Genomic DNA, 26,729 nt, shown 5'->3' with positions numbered 1-26,729 from the left:
CAACGGGAACGTAAAGTGTGGACAATTTTCCTCTGCACGCGACCGAACTAACCGCTCTCCGTGCTGTGGGTGGATGGAGCGGGTGGGTTAGTGCAAATCGGTGTGTTTTGGGTTGCGGAACGGGACATTGCAGCCGAACCCGGCACGAACCGGCACCCGAGCGACAGCGTGCACACGAACCAAGCGACTGGTGACTTCGATTCATGGTCTAGCAACGAAGCCAATGGTAGCGATTTGGTTCCCGCCACGGTGCTACTGCTACGCTCTAGGAACATCTCAAGCAAGTGCAAGAAGTAGTTCGGGCCGCAAAGAACGAGCCACGGTACTTTGGCAACCATGCGAAAGGGATACCGAGCTGGACGGTTGATGGCTTCTTAAGCAGTTTATGTTTACGCGCGATGCAGTTCGGATTGGTCTCAACGTTCGCATTCGGTGACTTGGTCGTTTGAGTGATTTTGATGTAATTTAGTCTCAATTTTGGCGGAATTTTTAGGAGTAAAAATACAAAATCAAATAAAATAACAAATATTACAATTAAGAGTGAAAAGAAAAGAATCTTCATGAGTGATGTGATGTGTTACCATAATTAAAATAAACCACAAACGCGAACAATGAATATCAATTGCAATAAACCAAACGCTCATAAGGCTACCATGGATGCTTGTTTAATAACATCGTTGATCGTTTTAATTGGAATATCAAGGTGTTATGCGCTGCTTGATGTGTCCGGCAGTAAGTAAAACAGTGTTTATGTGTGTATGTGTGTTTTAAATTTATTCAACCTTCTACATATGAACGCAAATAATATGATGATTACTTACTTACTTACTTATCTGGTGCTTTAAAAATATGTTCCATAAGGATTATTATCATGAAATATATCTTACTTTTAAACGTTTTTTTGATATTTTTTTAAGATATTGTTTCCGTAATATATTAATTATTATTATTATTATTGTTACTATTACTATTACCATTATTCCTTCTTCATCGAGCCATTAGTTGTGTACATATTAAATAATACAATATGTAATAAAAGGAGAAAAAATCACCCATAAACATAAAATTAATCAATTTTACAACAAAAAAAGAAAAACCTAAAAAGTGAGTCGCGAAGGTAAACGACCTATAACAACTAACATTCATGTTTATGATGTAAATATGATAAGGTCATAATCGGCTTTTGGAAAATTACAATGACAAATATTTTTGATACCATAATGAAGCATCTTCTAATTCTTCTTTCTCACAACAACCGCTGTCGGTCAAGGCCTGCCTGTACCACTAGTGGACACGGCTTTCAGTGACTTAGTTAATGTCGACTTGAACTCAAACTTAAACAATTTACGGACCTTTTTACATAGCTTAATATGACGCTTCCACAGTTTATGTTGTTTTCTTTATTTTTATTTGGTTGATTGACAGTTAAACTTGTTATGTTTTTTGATGCGTTTTTGTTAGCACTGTTCTTTAGCATTAACTATAGAAATAAGTATGTTATGTAAGCTTATGCCAGCTGGATAACTTTCGGAATAAATAATAATAATAATAATAATAATAACATAACATGATAGTAAGTCCAACGTATGAGGGAACGTTCCATTCGGAACTTAAACCCATGACGGGCATGAAGTTAAATCGTACGAAGACTGAAGACTGTACCTCCAGACTGGCATACATTTTCTTAAATCGTGCTACGATGTCCAGTGATACGATACGTGGTATGTGATGTGAATAATTAAAGGGTGAACAAACTTATCTCTATGGTATTTAAAACTACAAGAAAAATATAATAGAACAGAAAAAATGGATTTATAAAATCTATGAAAAAGCAAATGTTGACAGTATTCCAATTACATCAAAAACGTTCCATAGCTAAGTTGGTCACTAAGAACTGTTTGACTGAATCAAAGCCATACCGATGAATTTAAAATGATCTGAAAATATAACGTGTGTTTGAAATCATTGTCAACTTTTTAGTTTTTTTTTTAGTTTTTTTTCCAAGCGTAACACTTCAAACAAATATTAGAAAATATCATAATACTTTCCTGGACCAATTGTTACATCTAGTGTAACTAGTGAGGTTATACAAATCGCCATGCTTATGTAACATTTATCCAAAATTGCTGTACAACAATGTTTGATTTACCACATGATTGGGATTCCTGTTTCGCATTAGCAGTCCATTACATGAAAAAGTTTTTGTTTTGTATTTGGTATATTAATTATTAATTACATTATTATAGCACCACTTTCATACCTCAAAGAAGAAAACAAATTAAAAAATAGACGCAAACAAAAGTACTGAATACAATTTAAAACAGATAGTAAATAATATCTCTAATGGATATTCGATCCGTTAAAAAAACTAATAGCAGAAAGTTCGAGTTGTCTTATCGAACCTGTAAAAGCGAAAACACTTAGTTAAAGTACTAAATAAAATTGTAATAAACTTATGATACCCATCGAAGTAATGAGGCTAAAAAAACATGAATCCTGTTTCGATGACTCTTTGAAATCTTTAACATTAATCCAGCAACGTGACCCGCATACACTATATAGGGCAATGAAAAAAAACATTAGTTCCATTACTTGTACCGATAGTTTTTGTTCTGCCCTAGTCGTACTAACCCCCTTAAGGCGGAAGCTGATTCAATAAACTTTTCCTAAAGCAATCTGCTTAACATCCTACACGCCTCACCACGCTTGGCGCACTGAAGCAACTATCCACCACCACCCCTGTAAGCCTGTGTTGCCTGTGTAAGCTCCACCTTTTGAGAATCGAGTCCTTTACGGTGTTCCGGCATTAAAACGCGTGTGCTCTTTTGTACAAAGATAACGCATCAACACACCTTGCACACCAGCGCCTGGGGCGGTTTCCATTCAACGGCAACAAACACATGTTGGAGGTTTCGTGTGCGAGTGCAGTACGGCCGTGTGTGCTTGTTATTGAATCAAACAACCCCGCCACATTATGCGTGTTAAACGGCTTGACTCTTGCGCTCGCCTCTTAGCGATCCAATCTTCTGCTCTCCATTCACCTCGAGTACCACTTGGAGCAGCCGTGGCGGTTTCCATTCGATGAGGGGAAGAATGTTGCAGCGAGCGAGCATCGTGCAGCAGTAACTAATCTCAAGAACCACCTGTAGCCTGCGTCCCAGCACACGAATGCACACGAATGTGTCCTGTCAGGGCGGACAAAAGGAATGCCTGGAATCAGCTCCTTGACGGTTACCCAAACGTGTAGCCGCAGGATACACCGAAACCACCGAAACCACCCGAAAGCTCCACCGGTATAACAAAAGGCAGATGATACGTACGGCACCGTGTCCTGCCCTTGCAGCCACCACGATTCCATCCCCGGGAAGCTTTCTGTGGAATTAGTTGTGTAATTATATAATTAGTTTTATTCCCTGTGTTTAATTAAAACTTACAAGCTAATCGAGGCAATATGGTTTGTGTGGGAAACTTCCACCTATCACCCTGGGATGGAGCCAGTGCAGTGTATTCGCATGCTCGGAGCCGATAAGAAGGCAAACGTATGAAGTGTCTCAAAATGAGTCACTGCATGACCGACGGAAGCTAAATCAGCTGTTGTACGGTGAAATAATCACATTATTTCCTTCTTCGGAAGGGAGCGCGTGTAGTGTTTTCTATTTGACAAAGACCTTTTTCGAGTGTTTCTTAGCAATATGTGTGATTGTTTGCTTGCGTAAAAAAGAAATCATGTAAACATGCGTGACATCGTGAGTTTCTGTCCCCCTAAACTGAAACGGTAGACTCTTTTTTCGCAGGGTTTTTTTTCACTCTCCTCGCATCAAATCGCTCCTATACAGCAAAAACAAACGCATATTGCCAATTTATTTGCCTTCCAGGCTCGAAAGGGTTCCCCGAACAGGGAGAAGTAGAGCCTACCCTTCCAAACAAAACGCGCCCTGCATATCCTACCGGTGCAACGTTGCCAAATAATCGTTTTTATTCACGGAATGTCTTCTTCGGGGCTAACTTTGATTTGATGTTTGCGTAGCTCTGAATAAACACATAATTTCGCCAACCCTTTCGCGATGGAGTTGTCGCGATGGAGTAAAGGACGTGAGTAACAAAAGAGTGGTGTTTTTTTTATTAAACTTTACGAATGTTGTTAAGGGATCGCCTTCAGGAATGTATTTACATTTTTGAAAATTTTAGTTGGCTAAATTTGTTTTGTATTTTATCATATAAAGTCACAAAGACATTATTTTTATCAATTTTAAAAGCCAAAGTACAGAGTTGCATAATTGTTATAATGATGTTATAAAATACTGTTTTGGTTATTTTTGCATATGAACTATCAGCCATAGTAGTGTCAGGCTTTTGGATGATCGTATACAAATTATAAGCAAAATGATTTAATTAAGTTACTACAATTTAATAAAATTATAGAGTGATTATCTTAATGTTCAAAATAATCTTAACATGAAAGTCTATTAATATGAGTCATCCAAGTTGAACTCTTTAAAAGCATAAGTCGACACAACCAATACTGCGTATCATTGACCTCAAACGACCATCATGCCAAAGCAGTGAAACCTGCTTTTAAATTCCTCTGATTATCATAATACCATCGGATGTTTGACCTGTCACCGGAGAGCTGACAGGCAACCAGAGCCCGTAAATAGCACACAACCTACATCGGCGGTTAAATCCTCCTACACATCTTGCCCTTTAAAACTCACCAAAGAAATAAAATGATTCCAAAAAAAAACGAAGAAGAAAAAATATCTTAAAAAGCAAACAACTTACACCCCGTTCGCGCCAAGCGCCAGCATTTAAACACCAGCAATTAAAGAAACCAACCTACCCGAACAGAAGCAAAAAAATGTAAATTCGTGTCATGTTAAGCGGCGACAAATGGATCAAAACCACCATCACCCGGCAACGTAAGACCAGCTGGGTGTGGCAAGGGGACGATGAAAATGGTTTTAAATGCCTGAGACAATGATATTCATTTTAATTGCACACCACCGTCTTAACACTGATGTCATTTCAGATCCTACGCGATTAAAGCTTAGCTTCCATTCTGTTTATGAGTGTGAATGTGTCAATTAGAGAACAAGTCTTAAGGGGAAGCAAAGGATTATTCAAAAATAGCTCAACACAAAACCTATAATGTTCGAATGTACAAGACTACCTTTTTTATATGTGTTTATTTTAAAACTCGTTCTCTTGACCGTAAACAAATTTTTAACACTTTTCTGAAAGTTCTTTAGTATTCCTAAATGTCAACATTCCACCTATTTTTCCATTCCAAACAACAGGAAGATAATCTGTTTGCACGAAGGTATTTCTTTGCCCACTCCTAGCTACTTCCACATGCCTCCCATTGGCAGTAAATGTTATCATTTGGCATTTTCCATCTGGTTTCACATTTCGTTGGTTGCGCTTGAAGAATTCTACGCGAATCCGGTGCTCTTTAGTTTTTTACTCGCACCATTAACGCGTCACCAAAGCGCCAACGGTGTTGATGGTGGGATGATTAGATCAAAGCCGAAAGCAAACAGTCGATTTTAACTCAATTAAAAACCGGCTCACTGCGTCAATAAACCATTTAATTAGAAAATCACCAAACTCCTTGGCAAATATAACGAACACAGGCCTGGTGGGCAGGCTCACTTTCAGCCCTTTCGTGCAGGCCCACAACCACCGTTAGCATTCCAGACGGGTATCGATTTAGCGATTAACTGTAATTGGTCCCCAGCGAGGGTATGGTTTCGCGCTCGGAACAGGACTGTGTCGCCGCCTCCTGCTCGAAGAATTGGAAATGCCACACTCCGAACCGTTCGAACTGTACTACCAGCACCACATGGCAACGGCAGTTTGGCAGTTTGGAATCTGATGTATTCAACCTACTGCCGGACGGCGACGGGGACGGCTGACGGATGGGTATCAAACGGTGCCGCAATACGCAAATGGAGGGAAAACATAAAGCATAAAAATGGAACGCACACATACAAACAAACACAAAGAACAACAAAAAATGAAAATTTACAACTTCAATTAACGCTAATAATCCGGAAGCAGTTTATAGCTCAATTTTCTTCCACCCGCTTGGCGAGCGTTTTCGCTGAGTATAATCCTTCCGTTGCGATGGAAGGAACATCCAAGCCTATCCAAGGTCCTGTGAACGATCGTGAGAATGTGGCTGAATGTGGTTCCGTTTGAGAACTCTGCCTACTAGAATGTAGCAACTGAAGGGAAGACTGATAATCCGCTACACCAAAGGCTAGTTTTGGAGCTGGTCTTTGGTGTCGAAACAAACTTGCTGGGACTTGTTGTAACTATCAGACTGTTGGAGCACTACAGAGAAAATAAAGCATAAAAGGGAAAAAACGGCAGTGATAGAATAAATTAACCATAAGCTATCCACTAGCGCAGAAATACATAGTGATGGAATCATTTGCAATTTCTCCCATAAAGCGTATGCAACTAGGACAGCAAGTTATTTTAAATACATCAAACGAGACCTTTGCGCCGTCATAATAGGCGTCCAAGTGGTCCTCTCCCTACTAAACATTAATGAACCAATAAATTGCGAAACAGGATGCCAGCTATGACGCATCCTCGCAATACGTAGCACGTAAACAAGATACTAAGAAAGAGGCAGCATTATGCGAATGTGGTATAGGATGCTACCGACAAGAACCATCGTTAGCTCACAGGGCAACGCGGAATGGATTGTTTGCGGTCGCGGTAGCCCTTTCATGTATTCAACATGGGTTATTGCCTTTTGCGCATAACATCTTACCTACAGGCACAGTTTCAATTTCATTAAGAAGCTTCACCGAGTATGTTATTGTTTGTGACGGATTATAAGGCACTGGTTTGTGCACAAATATTTGGGACCGAATTTGAAGGATGTTCATTCAATATTTGCAAACAATGTGCCTGTTTGATTTATGATTTCATTCATATGATATACAGATATTTATTTCATTGGTTTGAATTTTTAATCAGAAGCTCATTTCAGTTTTGGATTAGAGATACATATAACTAATTCACAGGAAACGTATGTTTAATATTTTAAAACTTGTAAGTTCCTCCTTGTAATTACAAAAGCTTGTAAGTTTTTTTTTGCCAAGGCGACAAAGATTATTTATAATATACAGCTTAACCCATGGCATTAACGGCAGCTCAGCAAATCAAGATGAGGCTTAACATAATCAATCTTAAAATAATATAATTTTCAAAACAGACAGACAGAACAGATAAAATGCAAAACAGACACAAGGCCTGCTAAAAAGACGAGATGTAGCTTAGAGCTGTCTTCAAATAAGCGTTCGTCCAATTCCCAATATATTACATGGCAAAATAAATTTGAGGCTCATGTGTATTACCGATATACACAGTGACGTGTTTATGCCAAACCGGATAATAAATCACTTGCTCACAATTACAAAATTGAATCGTAAAATGGAAGAGAAGTATGATCATGTTTAAAACAATTAAAATATTACTTCCAATGGTAATTGCTTGATTATACGAATTGAGTGGTTTCGCTTAGCATGTCTATCATATAAAACTGCAGGTTCTAATTATCCCTCAGTTCTAATTGTCATCAGCAGAATGCTAGATTTCTGAAAAATAAACCACAAACACGATTATGGTTTAGCAATTTAAAATTGTGCTCACTAAACAAAAGAAATCAATTGGTATGTTCACTGCCTGTGCCAAAAAACGCTTCAAGAAAGCTACACGGAAGCACTGGCACAAAATGTGACCCTGTCCATTTTGGAATCCTTTGAATCAACCTTCTGTGACTTCACTTTCAACCCTTGCATCCGTTCCGTCTGTTTCTTGAAGTGAACCTTACTGCCCCAAACGCGTCACAAGCGACCGCCGTCTAGGCGCAATGATTAACGGCGGGAAGGTATTATTATTCCTAAATTAGACGTGATTATGGGAATTTGCAATTGATTTTTCACCGTCGGCTCCTTAGCTGTGCTAGCCATCGTGGCAAGAGTGTTCGCTTTTCACCGCTCCAGCATATCGGTAGCCGTGTGGGTCAAAAAGTCAATAGTGAACCACATGACAACAGCACAGGCTCGATAGGCTGGTACCGACAGGGGTTTGTTTTTTTTAAACATATCGTCTTGGGCAGTTTCTACACAGAGCTTCAGGGTTGGACGCGTTCATCGTGACGGGATCACTCGAAAGGTTCGTGTCTTGGTTAAGTACGATCGGAAGTGTTGTAGCCCTCCCGGCGTCAAACTCGAACCGGAACTGCCACCGTTAGCGAGGGCTTCAACAAGACAAGACGGTAATTCTTTGCCAGTAGCTGACCGGCTGCTGGTACCTACCTGGCACTGAGGGAGGACTGTACGTGAGTGTTTACATAATAATGACGTCGATGATGATGATAGGATATGAAAGCGAAGCACAAACACACGAAGGCAGTAACCCTTCGCGGTACAGGAAAGGTACGAGAAATATAATTTTTTTAGAAGAACTAATTTTCCATAGCTTACAAATAATTTCATTTTATATGTTGATTAAAAGATAGCTTGTATATATTGATAATATATCAATTTCAAACATATCTACTTTACAGCTTAATTGTATTTTTCGACTTAAAATATTTGAAATTGATTGCTGTAGATTATTTTTTCATGCTGCCTTGTTTCTCGTTATGCATTGTTCTTATCTTTAGATAATTAGTAAAAATATCTATTTTTTTATTAAAATTGCGATTTACAATTATTATTTAAAATTATTTCTATTTTTCAAATATGTAAAATCAAACCAATCATACAAGTAAAAATATTGTCACTCGGTGTTATCTCAACGTTGATCAGTGCAGGGTTAGGATGCAAAAATTTCACCGCATTTAGCGTCCAGTTTGACTTTTCATTTTCCAGTTCCCGCCAGGAAGTTCATGATGAGGTTTAATGTGACGTAAACACTGCATAAACGCTTCGTGGAGAAAATTTGCTTGGACGTGGCATTGCCTTATGAAACAATACGTTCGTTAACTTTTGTGCCGCAAGAGATGGTGGGGTTGTTTCTAGCAACAGCTTTACACAAACTACAAACTTTTCCATCATTCTTGACTACCAGCTAGTAGTTGCAAAAAACTTACTTACTAGACACAATACACTGCCCATAGGACTACACGCTGAGATGCTTTTGTAAGAGATTCATTGAAAAAAGGAAATTCTTTAAATAGCCCTATCAGAACAAAGCTCACTGAGAACAGTTCCCTCATTAGCATCACCCATTTGGCGCAATGTACGACGCTAAACATGCGGAAGTATATTTAACTGCTGACAAAACAAACAAACACCGAAACCGGAAACCGAGCGGGTACTTGCCGCGCACCGGGGATAACTAATTTTCCCGCCCGTTGAGCAATTTGTTATAACAAGTGCCGCCGGTATCGCGCGATAGTGAAACCACCATCCGTTGGAAAACAGAAAACAGAAAACAAATAAACAAATGGAGTAAACCAAAAAAAAAAAAAGCCTGATGCCGAGAAGCGGTTGAACTTATGGCTGGAAATGAGTAATTTTCTCATCCTTTCTTCGTCATTATTTTCCGTGTTTGACGATTAGCGAACCACGAAAAGTCACCACAACGCTTATGGCAAACCAGCATTAAACAAAACACACAAGGGAGCAGGAAGAAGGAAACGCTGCTCTATGGCCAAAAGGAAAATGAGTGTTAAATCTGCCCCAAGCATGCAATAAAAATATTTACACCACAGCCAAAAGTGGCTCTCCGCCCGCTGACAGCAATAGGTGCGAGACAGTGGTTTTGGGTTCGCCTTACTCCTTTACCCATTACTGTCTTTCTCTCTCTCTGGTCTGTGGTTGTGTTTCGTTCTTACCGCAAGGTTTGATTTACTCGTACGAAATGTGAAAGAAATGCCGTAGAGAATCGAAACGAAAGGGAGAATCCACTAGAACTGGGACCATTTCTCATTCCCCTGGTGGGCCACGAGGTGACAAATAAAAGCGAAATCAAATACAAATTATTTCATTACTAATTTATTATTCTAATTTCACCCATTTTTGCCTTCGGCAGGGTTCACGTTTCGGGTTTTTATGTTACGGTGGATAGGGAAAAAGTGATTTTAATTCCTTTCCTCACTAGCGAAGGAGTGTTGAAACTATCCCCCTAAGAACCGAGAAGAAGAGTGGCAAAAGAAAATATCGGACTAATATATTTTATACGTTTCGTCGCGCCACAATTTGTTTCAGATATCCAATACGAGGCAGGCTAAAAACGTAAAAGTATCAGTCTCAGAACGTAAACTCTTGATAAACATTGCCTTTTTCTCAGGCAGTAACATTTTTTTGGATTAGCTCTCTGGACTTGGTTTCCCTTTGAGACAGCCAACTTAACCAGCAAAGAGCAAACTGCAAAGAAAAGGATAAAGACTGCTCGCTGTGAGTTTATCAAAATATTTGCGTACATCTATACGGTTTTGGTTGGGGTAACTTCTTCCATCACACCAGCGGGAGTAAGCAAAACAAAGCACAAAAGTAACACTCTTTGCAGAACAATAGACAGCTGGGCATTGCCAAGATAGTCAGCCTGCATCTTTTGAACAGATAGCTCGCACAAAAATAAACCCTCACACAAAAGGAGTCAAAATTTAAAAAAGAATTAAGTGCGTAGAGGGTTGGTTGCAAATTATAATCCGAATGCGTAGAAAAAGGATACTCATCCCCACTGGGTGGTAAACAGTTCGAGAAGTTTCTTATCTTCAGCTAACGGTCACGGTCGCATTTTTTAACTATGATCAAGGGATCGATGAGATGACAATTGCAGCATTGTTCGTGAATTCCCAGACACTTTCCCTTTTTCGGCGAGAAATTGTAGGCAAAAGAGACGGGAGGGCCAAAGAACTCACAAAAAGGATTGGCTCTTTTACTTTTTACTGCACTTTTACATACATCATTATGTAGAGGAAGTTCATTTATTCAGAATTACGAAGAGTAAAAAGTTATTATAAATTGTATACTGTGATTTTCAAATAATTACCTCGGATTGTGAGTATTCTAGGTCTGGGATTTTAGGGTATGCCAAGTGCTCAAAACCCTACCGTGACTTCGTAGTCCATGATAAACCGAGAAATACTGTATAAAGCTGATTATTACTTGCGTTATCTGTTTGTACGAGCTCTTGAGGGTGATAAGTGTCGTCTATCATAGCTTTATTCTGATGTTGTGATTTGCTTGACTAATTAATATTTTAAAAAGCTTTTGTTATCAATGCATAGTACCAACAACTGTTAATTATATTGCCAAAATGTTAAAACGTCTAGCTACCTCTCTTAAATTTTGTCTGACCTACTTTATGCATATGGACATAATCAAATCTTCATTTCGTACATACCACGTGGTTGGCACAGTGAAGATGAATCAAAAGTACATAAAAAGATAGGGAACTTATCGTGCAGCGTAAAGAACATGCCAGTGAAACTTTATTACTCAAATACTATCGTCAGTGTTCAAAACAACAAATTATAAAACAAAATTCAAGCAAAATATTGGCTAATAAAAGCGATTGGATTTTGTCTATCTTTTGTTATCTTTGTATAACTTTGTATAACATTTTATCAAAATGTTGAATGCCGGATACCAAATGCTACCAAATAACGGATTGATTTAATCGAACAAGCATAATTAATTTATCTTGATATTCAAAGTTATTTGAAAATATTAACAGAAAAAGTGAGGTAATTCAATCTACAAACATAAGCAACTATTCCAAATAACCATTTTTCTATTAAATTAACTTAAGATTAAGATTAAAGTCAACCATCATACATGCTACCACAACCAAAAACTAACATTGAACCAGAGAACTACATCCGGTTTTGTTTGCAAATGAAGCAAGCTAATTTTAGGTTACAAATACATGCTCATCTTTATCAACTCCTTGCAATAAGTATCTTCTCCAAACGATTCCAAATAGTTTTACCAATCATGCGGTTCTATATGAACAACTACCATCAAATGAGCAAATTAACCACCAGACCACTCTTGTACTACATTCTTGTTCCCGTTAGCAGATTGAATTTCATTTCCGCTCTTTATCTCAACAGCCCGTAATGACCCTAAAGAAATACGTCAGCAATTATAAATCAATACCGCAAAACCGAACCACCGTGGAAGCGAACACACTTAGAAACCGTTTGCTCACTCACTCACACCTCCGGCCCCGATTTCAACACACGGTTGGAGGAGTTTGCAAAAGTTTGCCGCACGGCTACATCCGTTTACGGTTCCTCCCCTCAATTGATGCTTCCTGACGCCAAGGGTTTTACCCACATCGCCACATGAAACTTTGTTTACCTCTACTTAGGCAACCAGTTGTTCCGACTGTGTGACTGAGGTTCGTTGAAATACGTCCTGACCTTCCCCAGTCCTACCAACGACACAGTATGCACTTTTGCAGTTTACCGACGTTTTGCGTTAAACGCTACTAATACTAGCCTTATGATAAATGCACCATTCGCAGCCAAACATGCATTATGGCGGCAGCGTTCGTCGTCACATGCGATCACCACACATGCCCGCCGCACAGGGGGGAAAACCTCTAACCGCGGCCCGAGCGAAAACTTTTACTCCTTGCAACAAGCTCACAACAATCGAACCCTTTACATTCCTCTCGTGCCAATTCCTCCTTGCACTTTGTAAGTAGCGTTTAAGTAAACAGTCACATAATCATGCTGCAACTCGCCATCGCCAACAAATCAACCAACCTTCTGTTCGGTAAGCTCTGCCCAGCGTCTTCGGTCACTCGGATGATTTATTTGATTGTAAAGTAATAATAACAGCTTCAGTACACTTACACCATCGATTGCGGCCACGAGCATAACTTAATTGACCACACAAACTTTTCATTCGCTAACTGTTTCTTCTTTCTGGCTTCTGTTCTCTTCCTGCATATCGTACTCCACACACACACAATGCTGCATCGTGAAACCCGAACCGGAGAGCAGTTGATCCAAAATTTAGTGCACCGATTGCAAACGTAACCGTACCGGTGGGACGCGAAGGAGTGATGACGTGCACGGTGCATGATTTGTACAAATATAAGGTAATTGGCTGGTTACGATTCCCCCATTCGAATTGTGTACCATTTCCGGATAATTAGCACAAATGGAAAAAGTGGAGCACCTCGTTTTTCACGGTCACCAGCATCATCATCATCATCATTGTCAGGAACATCAGAAAGTCTGCTAAAGTGGAATAATGGGACTTTTCCTTTCTGATTCTATTACTTATGCGTGTGTTTTTCTAGGTTGCTTGGTTGCGGGTTGATACACAGACTATATTGACAATTGAAACGCTGGTAATAACGAAGAGCGAGCGAATAGCGATAACACACACCGAACAGCGAATCTGGCAACTGCGGATCAAAGACATTCGGGAGTCGGACAAGGGCTGGTACATGTGCCAGATCAATACGGATCCCATGAAAAGCCAAATGGGTTACCTTGACGTTGTAGGTAAGAGGTTTTGATCCTTTGCTATGTTTTCTTCTAACCTCTTTTCTAGTTTATAATAAAAAAAAACAATAATAGCTTTTATACGCTTTTTATAGCATATGCTTAAACATCAGTAGATTGTTAGAATTAAACTTAAAATTAAGCACTTTAAGACACTTATACTAGTTCGATATTTTTAATGATTCATAAGGCAATACAATCCCACATATTTTTGAACTATTTTTGGTTATGATATGAAATACATTATGACATATAAATCACCTGTATGAAATTTAAATTTAAATTAAGTTTTTCAAATAAAATACTACAATTTTAATTTTATAGAGTTTGAATTTGACTCATTTCGTTTGTTTTGAAAAAAAAATCAAAAATGTATATTTACGAGTCAATAGACTTCGATTTATTTTTTCATGAGTTCATGAAAAAGGAATAACAACAAAAAGACTATCAGTTATTCTAATAAAAATGAATAAAGTTTAATTAAAAAAACACAAAAATCTTGCACTAGATGCAATGATTTGTTGGAGGTCCCAGGAGAGTCACATTTTTCTCATTCTCTCTTGAAAATTACTATCAAACGAGTCATTCGCGATTCTGATTGCCCTTAATGTCAGCACCCGTGCTCGGTTTGCCGTCCGCGCTTGCTTCTTTAAAACGTGACGTACCATCGCTGACGGATCGAGAGCTGCAGCGCACTAGTCAACAACACCTTCTATTGCGACGTGGCACGAAAACCGCACAAGTTTCACTACAACTTCCCAGCCGTTTGAAGTTCCGAAAGAACAGTCATCGACGTAACACGTTACTCCTTTTGGGTTTCACCGCAACTCCTCACCCCGGCCGGGGCGTTTGCTATATCGGGTGATGTGAAATCACGTTTCAGCAAGGTGAAAGCATCAGGCTTCAAACGCATTCGTGCCGTAGCCTTCACCTCCGACCATCCAATGGCGCACAATTAACCGTTCGCCTTGCCTATTCGTGGTGCTTCTTGAGTTTGATGTTGAATTGCTCGAAGTGAAATAGTGCCGCAACAGTAGGGCCACTAGCTGCCCTGCTGGCGGAGGCATACGACGACAAACGCACAGTCAGCCAGCTGTACTACTGCAAGACAATGCGTAGAAATTCCTTTTCTCGCTCTGTCGCAAGACAGCTTGCTGAAGGACACGTGACTAGTGCCCCGGACGAGGGGCTTCCCAAAAAAGCTTCCAAAACTTTCATTGACACCGGCACAAGGGGTAAAAGTGACGAAATTGCGTGCAAATACTTTCACTTTCATTGCTACCGATGGAAGCGAAGGGTGGTTTTCGGACGGTTGGAAGTCCCACAGCAACAAAACGTAAATGGTTATGATGAAAATTTAAACACACCTGCTTAGTGAGGACCGGAAGGTGCAGACACACCCTCTCCATCCAGTCACGGTGTGTATGTGTGTGTGTTTTGGGGGGTGGAAATTGTTTTGATAGTAATGAGGGCAGCCTGAAGGGGAATAAGTTTTATGGAGATTTTTATGACCTTCTTGAGCGGGTGTTGACTTAACGAGGCTTCACCGTACTGCCTCGGCATTTGAAGACAGGCTAGCCGGGCTGACCAATTCATGGGGAATGTGTGGCAGTGCGGTCAAATAGTTGCCGTGTGCGTTCTTCGCTAGGCTGTTTACGATAAATTATTATCCTATCTGCAAACACGCAAACATAAGATTAAAGATTTTCGACACAATTTTGTGTTGCTTTTACTTCGGTAGGGTGTGGAATACGACACTTTCTTTCATATGCCAATGAGACAAAGTGCGCGCGGGACTGGTCTGTGAGTGTTTTGCCTTCTTATGGTAATCGGTGCTAAGCAGATTTTGATTGTTTTTATGTTAGGGGGAATATTAAGTGTCTCATCTGCATGCAAGGAAGATGCATAATGTAGTGTAAGCAACGTAAACGCAGCTGTAATTCGGTGCGAGCACCACAGTAGCTCAGCAATATGTGTCGCGATAGCAGCATTAAAACCTCTCGAATGTCATAATGTGCCTCCATCGACTAGCCTAACTCCTCTAACACGCACTTTAGCCTGAAATTCACTCATTCGCCAAGGCGCTAATGTCGAGATCAATAATTATTGTTTACATCTTTGTGCTCTGATTCCAACAATCCGTCTGCCCCGGCGCCAGTCCCGCCCGACATTCTCGACTATCCCACCAGCCAGGATATGGTGGTGCTGGAGGGTACCAACGTAACGCTCACCTGTGCCGCAACGGGCGTCCCCGAGCCAACCGTCAACTGGAAGCGGGAGGGCGACAAGTCGATCACATCCGTGGAGGATTCCGGAAGTATGTATTATTCATTTCGCTTAGCTGGCGCACACCCACCGACACCGGCCCGAACGTAGTACCGGTTCCCCTAATAATAACTTAATCATCATTCGTGCATAGTAACGAGCCACGACGGAGCGATGCTGCACATCTACCACATCCAGCGGCATAACGCCGGCTCCTATCACTGCATCGCATCAAACGGTGTGCCCCCGACGGTCAGCAAACGAATTATCGTAACAGTCAACTGTAAGGCGTGTGCCACGTGGTTAGGCCGGCCGGATAAAGATCTCTCACTCGCACTCGATTTGCTTGCTTTCAAATTTCAGTCCAACCGATTGTGCGGCTGCCGACGCGCCAGTACTACGCCGAGCTGGGCGGCCGGGTTACCCTCGAGTGCCACAGCGAGGCCCAGCCGAACTCCATAAACTACTGGATGAAGGGCAAGGGCGAAATCATACTGCAGGGCGGCACGTACGACTCCACGCTCGAGGATCACGTCTTCAAGGTGACGATGCGCATCACCATACGGCTGGAGAAGGCGACCGACTACGGTGTGTACAAATGTGTGGCCAAAAATTCCCTCGGCACTACGGAGGAGTCGGTGCGAGTGTACCGTAAAACATGTAAGCATTTGCAACGACCAGTCAGACGCTTCAAACGCTTCTTAACTGGATAACCGGGTATTGTTTTGCTCGCTTTCTCTCCCTGGCAGCCAAAACGAAACAGGTGGAAAACCAGGTCATTCAACAGTCGAACTATCTGGGGTCAACGACGTTTCTCAAGAACTACACCGATAACAAAATTAACGAAATTCTACTGACCGCTTCGGCTGCTTCTTCTTCCTGTGGAGCACACGGTCCCTTCGGTTGGTTGGTGGTGGGCATCGCTTTATTTCATTTCATTTCATTTCATTTATTAATACAATATCCGCCATCAAGGCTAAATAAGGCAGACTTAAAACTAAATAAACCCTAACAAATAAACAAAAAATTCATGAAAAACTAAGCCTAACTAAACTAGTCTAGACCTAGCAAAAAAATTAAAGAAAAAAAACAAAGGTAGAGCGTAGTGACTATCAAAACTTAATGAAACTTAGAAGAATAATTAAAGAGAATTAGAAGAAAAAATACGGTTACGGAAAGAGTTGAGAGAGGAGTCGAAATCAAAGAGATAGTAAAAGTGGTTTAGTCACCGTTAAGACGTTATGATAAGGATCGCAGCCATCTCCTACCCCTCTTTCCCCTTCCCGCTCTCCTCTCCTTTTCTCCCAACGCCAGGGAACATAACAAATGTTATACGAAGTATAAATTACATGTGCATATAGCGATGTTACTATGTTAGCAGCAAGTGTATAACTCCTGCCACCTAAGCAAATGTAAATTAATCTCCCGTTGTACGAGCAGCAATAAATGGCAGCAAAATCTATCGCCACAGGAAGAAAAGTGTTTGATGGATGGACTTGCCTGTTTGGCGTCTTGAAAGAAATTAAATTATGTGTTACTTTAACTTTATTACAAAATTGAAGCTGATAATGTTATGAATATTTTACAATATTAGTTGACAGAACGAGTAGCCTTCAAACATCTGACATATGAATAATACAGATAAATTTTTAAAATTTAATTTCGTTATTCGTTTTAAGCTTTAAAGATTATCATGGTGTCTAAAATAGCTTAATTGACAGAACGAGTAGCCTTCAAACATCTGATATATGAATGATACAAATATTTTTTTAATATTTAATTTCGTTATTCGTTTTAAGCTTTAAAGTTTATCACGGTGTCTAAAATAGGTTAACTAATATGTCTCGTTAAATGAACTTCTACAGATTGAAGAATCGTCCTTCATACTTCCAAAGCACAAATCAAAGCTAAGGCAGAAGCTTTTTTGTTTTAATTCTTGAAAAACCAGAGGATAAGATACATTTTGTTTAATTTATTTTCATTTGTTATTGTTAATCGGTGTGTAATTGACGCCGAACACAATATTGAGAGTTCTTCAATCGACAAAAACAAACTAATTAAAAAAATTTAAAGATAAACTATTGAATTGCTAAAAGCTTTGATAATCTTTACAAAGAGTGAATTATTTTCTCAAATATTACAATTTGATGAGAACCATAGCACAGAAATGTGAGCATCAAAACTATCTTCACTGTGCTACTCATAACAAGGTTGAAAGACCGCAAAGCAAAATTTTCAGCAAATTTAATTCAGTTTTCAAAGAGCTGTCACATTGCTGGGGTTAAGTTTCTTTTCCTGTCCGTGTTGCATGAAACACTAAAAACGTCAACAAAATGTGTTGAATGTTGCATGCAAAATATTGTTCAGCAAGGCATGAGTTTTAGTACAAAAAGGATATGCGTATTAGTACAAGGCTAGAGATTCAACAAACTTGCTATTATATTTTAAACTTTCGAATAAATTGCACTAAGAATTGCCATAAATACTTCAAACTTTAGTATGTTCTAAAACTCAACTTTCTATACACCTTATTAATAGCATGATATGTAATTGCGTATTTGATTGCACAGAAATGTGAGCATCAAAGCTATCTACACTGTGCAACTCATAACAACGTTGAAAAACCGTAAAATAAAATTTTCAGCAAATTTATTCAACTTTCAAAGAGCTTTCACATTTCTGAAGTTAACTTACTTTTCCTGTCCGTGTGGCATGAAACACTAAAAGCTTCAACAAAAATGTTGCATGCAAAATATTGTTCAGCAAGGCATGATTTTTAGTACAAAAAGGACATGTGTACTAGTACAAGGCTAGAGATTCAACAAACTTGCTGTTATATTTTAAACTTTGGAATGAATTGCATTAAGAATTGCCATAAATACTTCAAACTTTAGTATGTTCTAAAACTCAACTTTCTATACACCTTATTTATAGCATGATATTTAATTGCACAGAAATGTGAGCATCAAAACTATCTACACTGTGCTACTCATAACAACGTTGAAAGACCGCAAAGCAAAATTTTCAGCAAATTTATTCAGCTTTCAAAGAGCTTTCACATTCCTGGGGTTAACTTACTTTTCCTGTCCGTGTGGCATGAAACACTAAAAGCTTCATCAAAAAATTTTGCTTGCAAAATATTGTTCAGTAAGGCATGAGTTTTAGTACATAAAGGACAAGCGTAGTAGTACAAGTCTAGAGGTTCAACAAACTAGCTGTTATATTTTAAACTTTCGAATAAATTGCACTAAGAATTGCCATAAACTTTTCGAACTTTAGTATGTTCTAAAAATCAACTTTCTATTAAATTTATTTTTAGCATGATATTTAAATGCGTATTTGATTGCACAGAAATGTGAGCATCAAAACTATCTAAACTGTGCTATTCATAACAACGTTAAAATACCGCAAAGCAAAATTTTCAGCAAATTTTATTCAGCTTTCAAAGAGCTTTCACATTCCTGGGGTTAACTTACTTTCCCTGTCCGTCTGGCATGAAACACTAAAAGCTTCAACAAAAATGTAGCATGCAAAATATTGTTCAGCAAAGCATGAATATCAGCTCAAAAAGGACAGTTATGTTAGTACAAGTCTAGAGGTTCAACAAACTTGCTGTTTTATATCAAACTTACGAATGAATTGCACTAAGAATAGCCATAAATACTTCGAACTTTAGTATGCTCTAAAACTCAACTTTCTATACACCTTATTTATAGCACGATATTTAATTGCGTATTTGATTGCACAGAAATGTGAGCATCAAAACTATCTAAACTGTGCTATTCATAACAACGTTAAAATACCGCAAAGCAAAATTTTCAGCAAATTTTATTCAGCTTTCAAAGAGCTTTCACATTCCTGGGGTTAACTTACTTTCCCTGTCCGTCTGGCATGAAACACTAAAAGCTTCAACAAAAATGTAGCATGCAAAATATTGTTCAGCAAAGCATGAATATCAGCTCAAAAAGGACAGTTATGTTAGTACAAGTCTAGATGTTCAACAAACTTGCTGTTTTATTTTAAACTTACGAATGAATTGCTTTAAGAATTGCCATAAATACTTCGAGCTTTAGTATATTCTAACAATATAAAACTTTCTACACACCTTATTTATAGCATTATATTAAATTGCGTGTATAAAGGGAGCCCTTTTTATTTTATCCTTTAAAAAAATTAAGAAGTTAATTATATAGTAAAAGGAAAAACAAAGTGAAGAAATATGCAAATACAACCTTCTTAACAGGTTAAACAAAGGTCATAAAATAACATACATTTGTATGAGTGGCCACAAAACAACCATTCGAATACATATACATAAATCAAGCACAACTGGACAAAGCTGAGTTCAGCAAATTGAATTCAAATAAAAAAAAATCAAACCAATTAAAAACTTAATAACATAATGTATTAATACATAATACATTTCACCATTCTACAACTACTACTTATATCTTCTTTCCTTCTACATTGTAGTTCCTTTCTACATCCTAGTACATCGATTTTCAATCCTATAAAAACGCTTGATTGGAATTCAGTTTATGAAAAAAAAGATAAACTTTCACCCACGAAGAAAGCTAACCAAGCTAATCAGAGAAAAGCTGCAACGTTATTGACCTGGTCCTTCTATAGCGATGGTAAACATTGAGGAAAAAATGATTATTTTTAATTTATTATCAATTCAGATAGTTGGAACTTATCAGCTACTCAAGCATCACTTCTACGAATTTTCCAAAGCATACAAAGCAAGCAAGCACCGAAAAATTCTAATCTGCGTTCATTTTCACACATTGCCGTGTTTCCAATCTTTCCTTTGCTGTTCGCTCTAGTTTGCACCTAATTTTTGGCCCTAGTTCTATCCCCCTTACTTTCCTTCTTCAAAATGAAAAATCTACCACCGATCGCTTGCTTCTCTCGATGCCTTTTTATAATCCGCTTTCGATCTGTTTGTACTGCTTCCGTTCGACCCATCACCAACGTCCGGTTGGCGCTCGGAAAGCTAACCCCGGACCAGCGCTAGACGGACGGTGAAATCATCGATGAAAAATCTTCATAATCCAATTTTCACGACCGCCGGTCTTTCGGCTATGCTTTATTAAATGGCAAACGCCTATTTCGACACCCTTCACCGAGGAAAATGAAAAAAAGCCAACGTTTGTTTGAAAAAGTCTTCAAGTCTGCCGCACACGTCGACAGTCGTCACACTCAAAGTCGGTTTGATTAATCTGTAAACAACGTCCTGGCAGTCTGCTGCTTGCCAGTTTTTCCCTTTGCTAGTGGCGGGCTACACGAAACGTGACCTAATCGCTGCAAAACGTGGAATTAAGGATACCGATCCGACGCGCTCGACGCCCGAGAATGGAGCAAAAGCGTCGTGTCCCCGGTGGCAAACGGCCGGGTGAAGCGGCTAGTGGGCCCGTTTGGCAAACAACTAATTAAATGGAAATTTCAGCATCATGTGGCGTGTAGCGGGTTCCTTATCAGAAAAGGGGAAATTTTACCAGGCGTCATAATGAGGCCGGTTTTACCTAAACCGTGTTGGTATTCCTCTGCTGTGACGCTACCGAACGAAGCACACCCAAGAGGATTTGTGTAAAGAGATGCGGTAGCTCGATAACAAATTCGAAGATGTTTCGGAAAGTATCAAGTAGCTTAGAAACGTTTGGTAGATTTAGAGATGCTTGAAAAGAGTTTTATCTGAAAATAGTACCAAACATTATTTTTTATTTGGCTCATTGATAACATTGAACATTGTTTTTCAATATACTATTTTGATATCTCCCATAAGAAAATACTCTGAAGAATGCTCTCTAATATAACTCGAATGTTTGATATGAATTTTCACAGTAACAAAAGGAAAGTCATTAGCAATGCTAGCACAAAAAAATGTATTATATGCGCATGATTGCATCATATTAGATGTAGACATAAAATCAATAAATGCAACTTTAATTTGCAACTCAACATATCAAACAATTTGCTCTGCGGGAAGTGTGATATTTTGCACATTTTCCAGTAATCAATGTTTCGGAAACAAGCGCAATTGCTGCAGGTACGTGTTGGCAATTAACGTACCATCTAACGGCATGTCAGTGCTTGGAAACCACATCAGAAACCACGCAAAATTACCCGCACGTTATCATAACGGCGAATAGCGGTACAAGCAGTTGGAAAAAAAATAGTGCTGCACAAAAAAGTTGATTCTAAACGCAGAGAAGGATTTCGCATTTTCCTAAAACCACTTGTACCCGTGTGCATTCAACCGAAACGATGCTAGCCATAACCAAATTTGCTAGCGACCTGCACACAGTGGTTGCATTTGTATGGCATAATTTTATCGGTTTTCGATGTAAAATGTGGTAGATACTTTTTATGTTACAGTCAAATGTGGTAAACGCGAAAGTAACACTTGAACGGCAAATTTTGAATCCGATACGCCTTTCTGTTACACCCATTGGTTAAAACTGCTTCCGACATTTACGAACAAATGTAATTGACAAATGATACATGTTGATTACAAAAACTAATCATGCATATGAGCTGCAGGAACGGTAAAGGCAACTGATGACTTACAAATTTAATGTTTAATGTTGATATTCATATTCGTGAAATTGTGGTTCTAACTAAATGAAGTTCATTAATCGGCTCGTAGTTGTATGGAAATTTTATGATAGAAATGTGTCAAAATTCTATCATTTGTTTATTACGAAAAAATATTTAAAAACATGCAAACAATATCACCAAAATGATCATGATATTTAAAGCGTGAAATTGAACACAATTACCCAAGATAAGCCTTAGACTGTAAATTAAATGCGAATCATGCGTAATCGTTGATCAACTGAATCGTCTCATAGAATTTCTCCACTCATGCCACCAACTTCTTTCACACAACTGCTAAGAAAATGGTTCCAATTTTACTGCGCCCCAACTCAATGGCGAAAGCTAATGCGAGCATGGCAATACAATAAATCAAATTTTAATGCGTCGTAAAATACAGCCCCAATTCAAAAGGCAAAAAAACGCTTAGTTTGATCGAAGGATTTGACCGCGATTATTGCCCAAAGTTCGTCATTCCCATAGCCATAAAGCCAACGGGTGTTTTACGAGTGTATCAGCTGCTGAATCGAATTTAAATCGCAGGAAATATAACCAATTTAGTTTTGGTACAATAATGTAACGCTTCATTTACTCTGCTACGTGTTTCAAATGACACAATTAAATGATGGTGCTTCATTGAAGCAATTGTTGTTAGCTTTAATGCAATTAGCTGTGCCCGTGATTTAACGTACTATTTTGTGTGTCACCCTTCGCAATGATTTCAATTAAGTTCGCTTCGCTCACTGCAAATCAAACGTCCCGACGAGTCCGTCAGTCTGTAAATGCACTAACAGCTTAATTACATTACCATCGTAATCGAATGCACATGCAGAATGGATTGGCTACAGCCTTTCCTTATTACGGCGTCTCAAAAGTAGCCAAGCATCGATGGTACGGAGTTGTGGAAAATGTGCTTACTGTGCCCAGCACCGTGATTTGCCATTCTTCTCACAGTGTGTTTAGATTTTTGGCACATCATGCCTTCCCGGAAGGCCCAGCAAAAGCAGAAGAGATGAATTCATTTCAATTTCCATTACTCACACCACGGTCGATGGTTCGTAATTACGAGTCAATTCTGTCTTACCATGTAATCAAACCATGCACCTCAGCAGTCAGTTGAGTTGGTGAAAAACTGTCTGTTTTGCTATTTTTTATTTATTTAAAAATCATTCTAAATGAATCAAATGGAAACATTGTTTGCGCTTTCAATTTATCCAGATACGTGATTGTGACACGCGTTGACAAAATCGGTTAGTTCACCCCAAAACCAATCAACCTATACGTGAAGGGAGGACCCCATTACACTCACCACCACACGTGTCAGTTGAAATTTGTACATGAAATTTATGGATTTAATTAAAATTCACCACGGTTAACGGCAGGAAGGCGTTCTCCCCCCTGCCGCACGCCTGATGACTTAACAATACACTAAGCTTTAATGAATCAGCGGTGACGGATTGGTCTTTTTGTATTTTTGTTTTTAAAATGAACCTCAACTGACATTGAAGCTTTAAATTCACTATTGTGTAGTGATTGCCATTTATGAAAGACTATTATAGAATGAATTAATTACTACTTATGCTTTCAATTTTCAAACAGCAACAGTTAGCGGCACTTTTCAGTACGAGAAAAATAACGTTTATAAACCAATACAATGCATACGTGGGGAAAGATTAATTACTGAGGTCAACCATTGCATCACGGCATCGTACACTGTCTCGCTGAAACATATCGTTCATACAAACACACAGCTATACAGAAGCAAAACCACACACTATTGCCACTGCTGTCTCGTTTTGCAAAGGCGAAACTTTTTGACCTTGAATAAAACAAAAAAATCAGTTCCACTCTCTAGTGGACCGTTGTTATTCCTGTCATGTGCTAAAATGTGACCGAAAATGGACCTTTTGTGTGTTGAATGGTAATGAAAATTATCTTCAACATCGCTTTGAACAAGCCACACCTACAGCCAGCAGTCACGATGTCGTTCTGACCAGCGGACGAACCATATTTGCGGACGAATCCCGGACCAAAAGTGGGTCGACCCGCTGCAGGGCATTGAAGTGCTGAAGATGACTTCTAGGGAAAGGAAAAAAACATACATAAAAAAACTAGGACAAACTAACGCTCGTTCGGTTGATCAAAGATGTGAGGTGGAATGAAAATCTGTCCCATGTTAAGGGTTTTATTGAATTTTTCGCCACATATGAGGGCCAATCAAAATGAGTATAACATTTTCTCACAAAACGTCACCATATAAAGGCATCGTTGAGAACTTTGGATGATGTGTAAAAAAATTTAGAATGTTAAAAGGAAATAAATCAATAGAAAAATAAATCAAATAATAAAGAATAAAAAAAAATCTAAATGCGAATGGAAAAGCAGCTCAAGTGATATATTTAGAAAAAATGTAATTTATATCACAAGTAACAAATCATTCCGTTTTGCCAACCATTTCCCATCACAATGAATCGCTTGCATACGGTCTTACTACTACCACTGTAAGCATTGACACGACAAAAGGTGGTTTAACTTTTCTCAAACGTGTAAACAAGACGTATAAACGTATGATTTACGATATAATCAGTAAATCAAAAGAATCGCTTTCCAGTTTGAAATTAGTTTTTCAAACGAAATGTATCGATCTTATCTTTGACATGAATGGCGCTTTGCATAACGCAGCAGCTTACAGAGTTTTCCCCTCATAGTTATTTTCCCCCCTCATAGCAGGATAGTCAGTCCTTCGTATGGCAGCATGGTCCATTTGGGGCTTGAACCCATGTCGGCCACGATCTTAAGTCGTTCGACAACGCCTACTGCCGAATAATTCTATATCTCGCTGAAAAAGTCTATTATATGCCTGAACAAAACTACAACTCACTGAATATGTTTAACATGTTTCATAATGTTTAACTCATAGTTTTTAGATAATTTGTGATGCCTCTAACGAGTCAACTTCAAAAATGCTTAACATAAAGCGAATAACTTCATATAAAACTACAAGAAAATCCTGAAATTGTAAATTTTCAATTTGTAATCAGTTTTTTTCGGCTTAAGCAGATAACCCGCAAAAGAAACGTTGTTGCTTTCAACAGAGCATGAATCAACTTAATCAGTATCGGAACATTTTCAATCTCCCCCCAAGCTAACGTCTACTCGAAATTAAACATTCCAATCGTTTGTGCATCTGAAGGTCAGAATCTGCCTCTGGCGATTTCTTGACTGCTCAAGATGTTGGCCAAGATTTGTAGAAGCTTCTCTCGCGTGTTTCTCTCCAAGCTGTCGGCCCTCTGCCACGAAATCGAATCCATACAGTGCGCTAATGCTTGCAGCTCGAAACCATCGCCTCTAATTGGTTGCCAATTTTGCACTGCACCCCGAAGAAGTGCCCGCAGCAGTGCTCGTGCTTCATATTGCGATTTCGGAAAAGTTGTAATTGTTTCCGCCGGTTTAATTTTCGGGCAGAAGTGAACCGAGCAGCAAATTTGTGACTCAGCATCTTAATGAATGTTGCTGATTAAAACAGCAACACCTTTGGGCGGGGGAGGGGGGGGGGCTGGTTTCTCGCACATAGTTGTTGCAATTAATATATATAGCATGTTCTGATAAAGCATACTAATGATAATAGAGTGGAAGCTAAGGAGCGGGTAGCTTGCACGGTATGGTGCATTGGAAAGTTTTAATTAATTCTCCCAGCTACACTGCCATCGATAGGTTCACCTACTTGCACCATACGGTGCTAAGAGTCTATGCAGCCTGTTTTGAACGGCTCATGCTACAAACCGGGCACTGTTTGTTTGGTATGCTGTGATGGTGCAAAGAGCAGCACAGTGCTGTATGGTCTACTTGTTTAATGACACACTGTTGTGAGAGGTTTGAAGTACAGTATGATTTGCTTTCTTTAGTTTTTTCGATTATTGAGTAAATATGTTTTTTAAGTAAAAATATAATACTTTGCAAGTAATTTGTCCAACCGCCGTTTTAAACACATGTACTTTATACTTTTGTTTCAATCATTTCAAGCAACTAGATTTTCTTAGATACTCCTATGGTAATCGTCACCATAAACTGTCCTGCTGTTTCGTTGGGATTGTCATAACACTAACTTTAAGTTATTCCTTCATCATACAATCGTAATACTTTGGGTGGTTTATCTCTTCGCGCGATAATCACCAGGCTGCAACACTTATGCTTGATAAATTAACATTCATTCGAACCTCCAGCTACCACGAACGTCCTGCTCACCGGGAAAGCACCGTACTAATGACTTGAAATTATGCGTCATAAATTCTAGCATACTTGTCTTCACCGAACGAGGGTATACTGGGAATCTTAAGATCAAACCCGTAAGTACGGCTCAGTTTGCTTT

At 38.9% G+C, this 26,729-nt stretch overlaps 1 protein-coding gene across 1 annotated transcript in view; it reads left to right on the top strand.

Moving 5' to 3' along the window:
* The first annotated feature begins 313 nt into the window (after positions 1-313).
* The window catches only part of LOC1275636 (neurotrimin), a 98,843-nt gene continuing 72,427 nt past the window's right edge, over positions 314-26,729 (top strand). Inside the window, exons 1-7 of the mRNA XM_061662953.1 lie at positions 314-732; positions 12,989-13,086; positions 13,291-13,498; positions 15,657-15,815; positions 15,918-16,046; positions 16,127-16,423; positions 16,513-16,685. Of these exons, the coding sequence (XP_061518937.1) occupies positions 612-732; positions 12,989-13,086; positions 13,291-13,498; positions 15,657-15,815; positions 15,918-16,046; positions 16,127-16,423; positions 16,513-16,685 (1,185 nt within the window). The 5' untranslated portion in view covers positions 314-611. The remainder of the gene's footprint in view (positions 733-12,988; positions 13,087-13,290; positions 13,499-15,656; positions 15,816-15,917; positions 16,047-16,126; positions 16,424-16,512; positions 16,686-26,729) is intronic.

This window comes from Anopheles gambiae, chromosome 3 (assembly GCF_943734735.2).
Source record: "Anopheles gambiae chromosome 3, idAnoGambNW_F1_1, whole genome shotgun sequence".
In the NCBI taxonomy this organism is placed as follows: domain Eukaryota; kingdom Metazoa; phylum Arthropoda; class Insecta; order Diptera; family Culicidae; genus Anopheles; species Anopheles gambiae.
The sequence above is the reverse complement of the archived record's forward strand: the minus strand, read 5'-3'. Positions and strand labels throughout refer to the sequence as shown.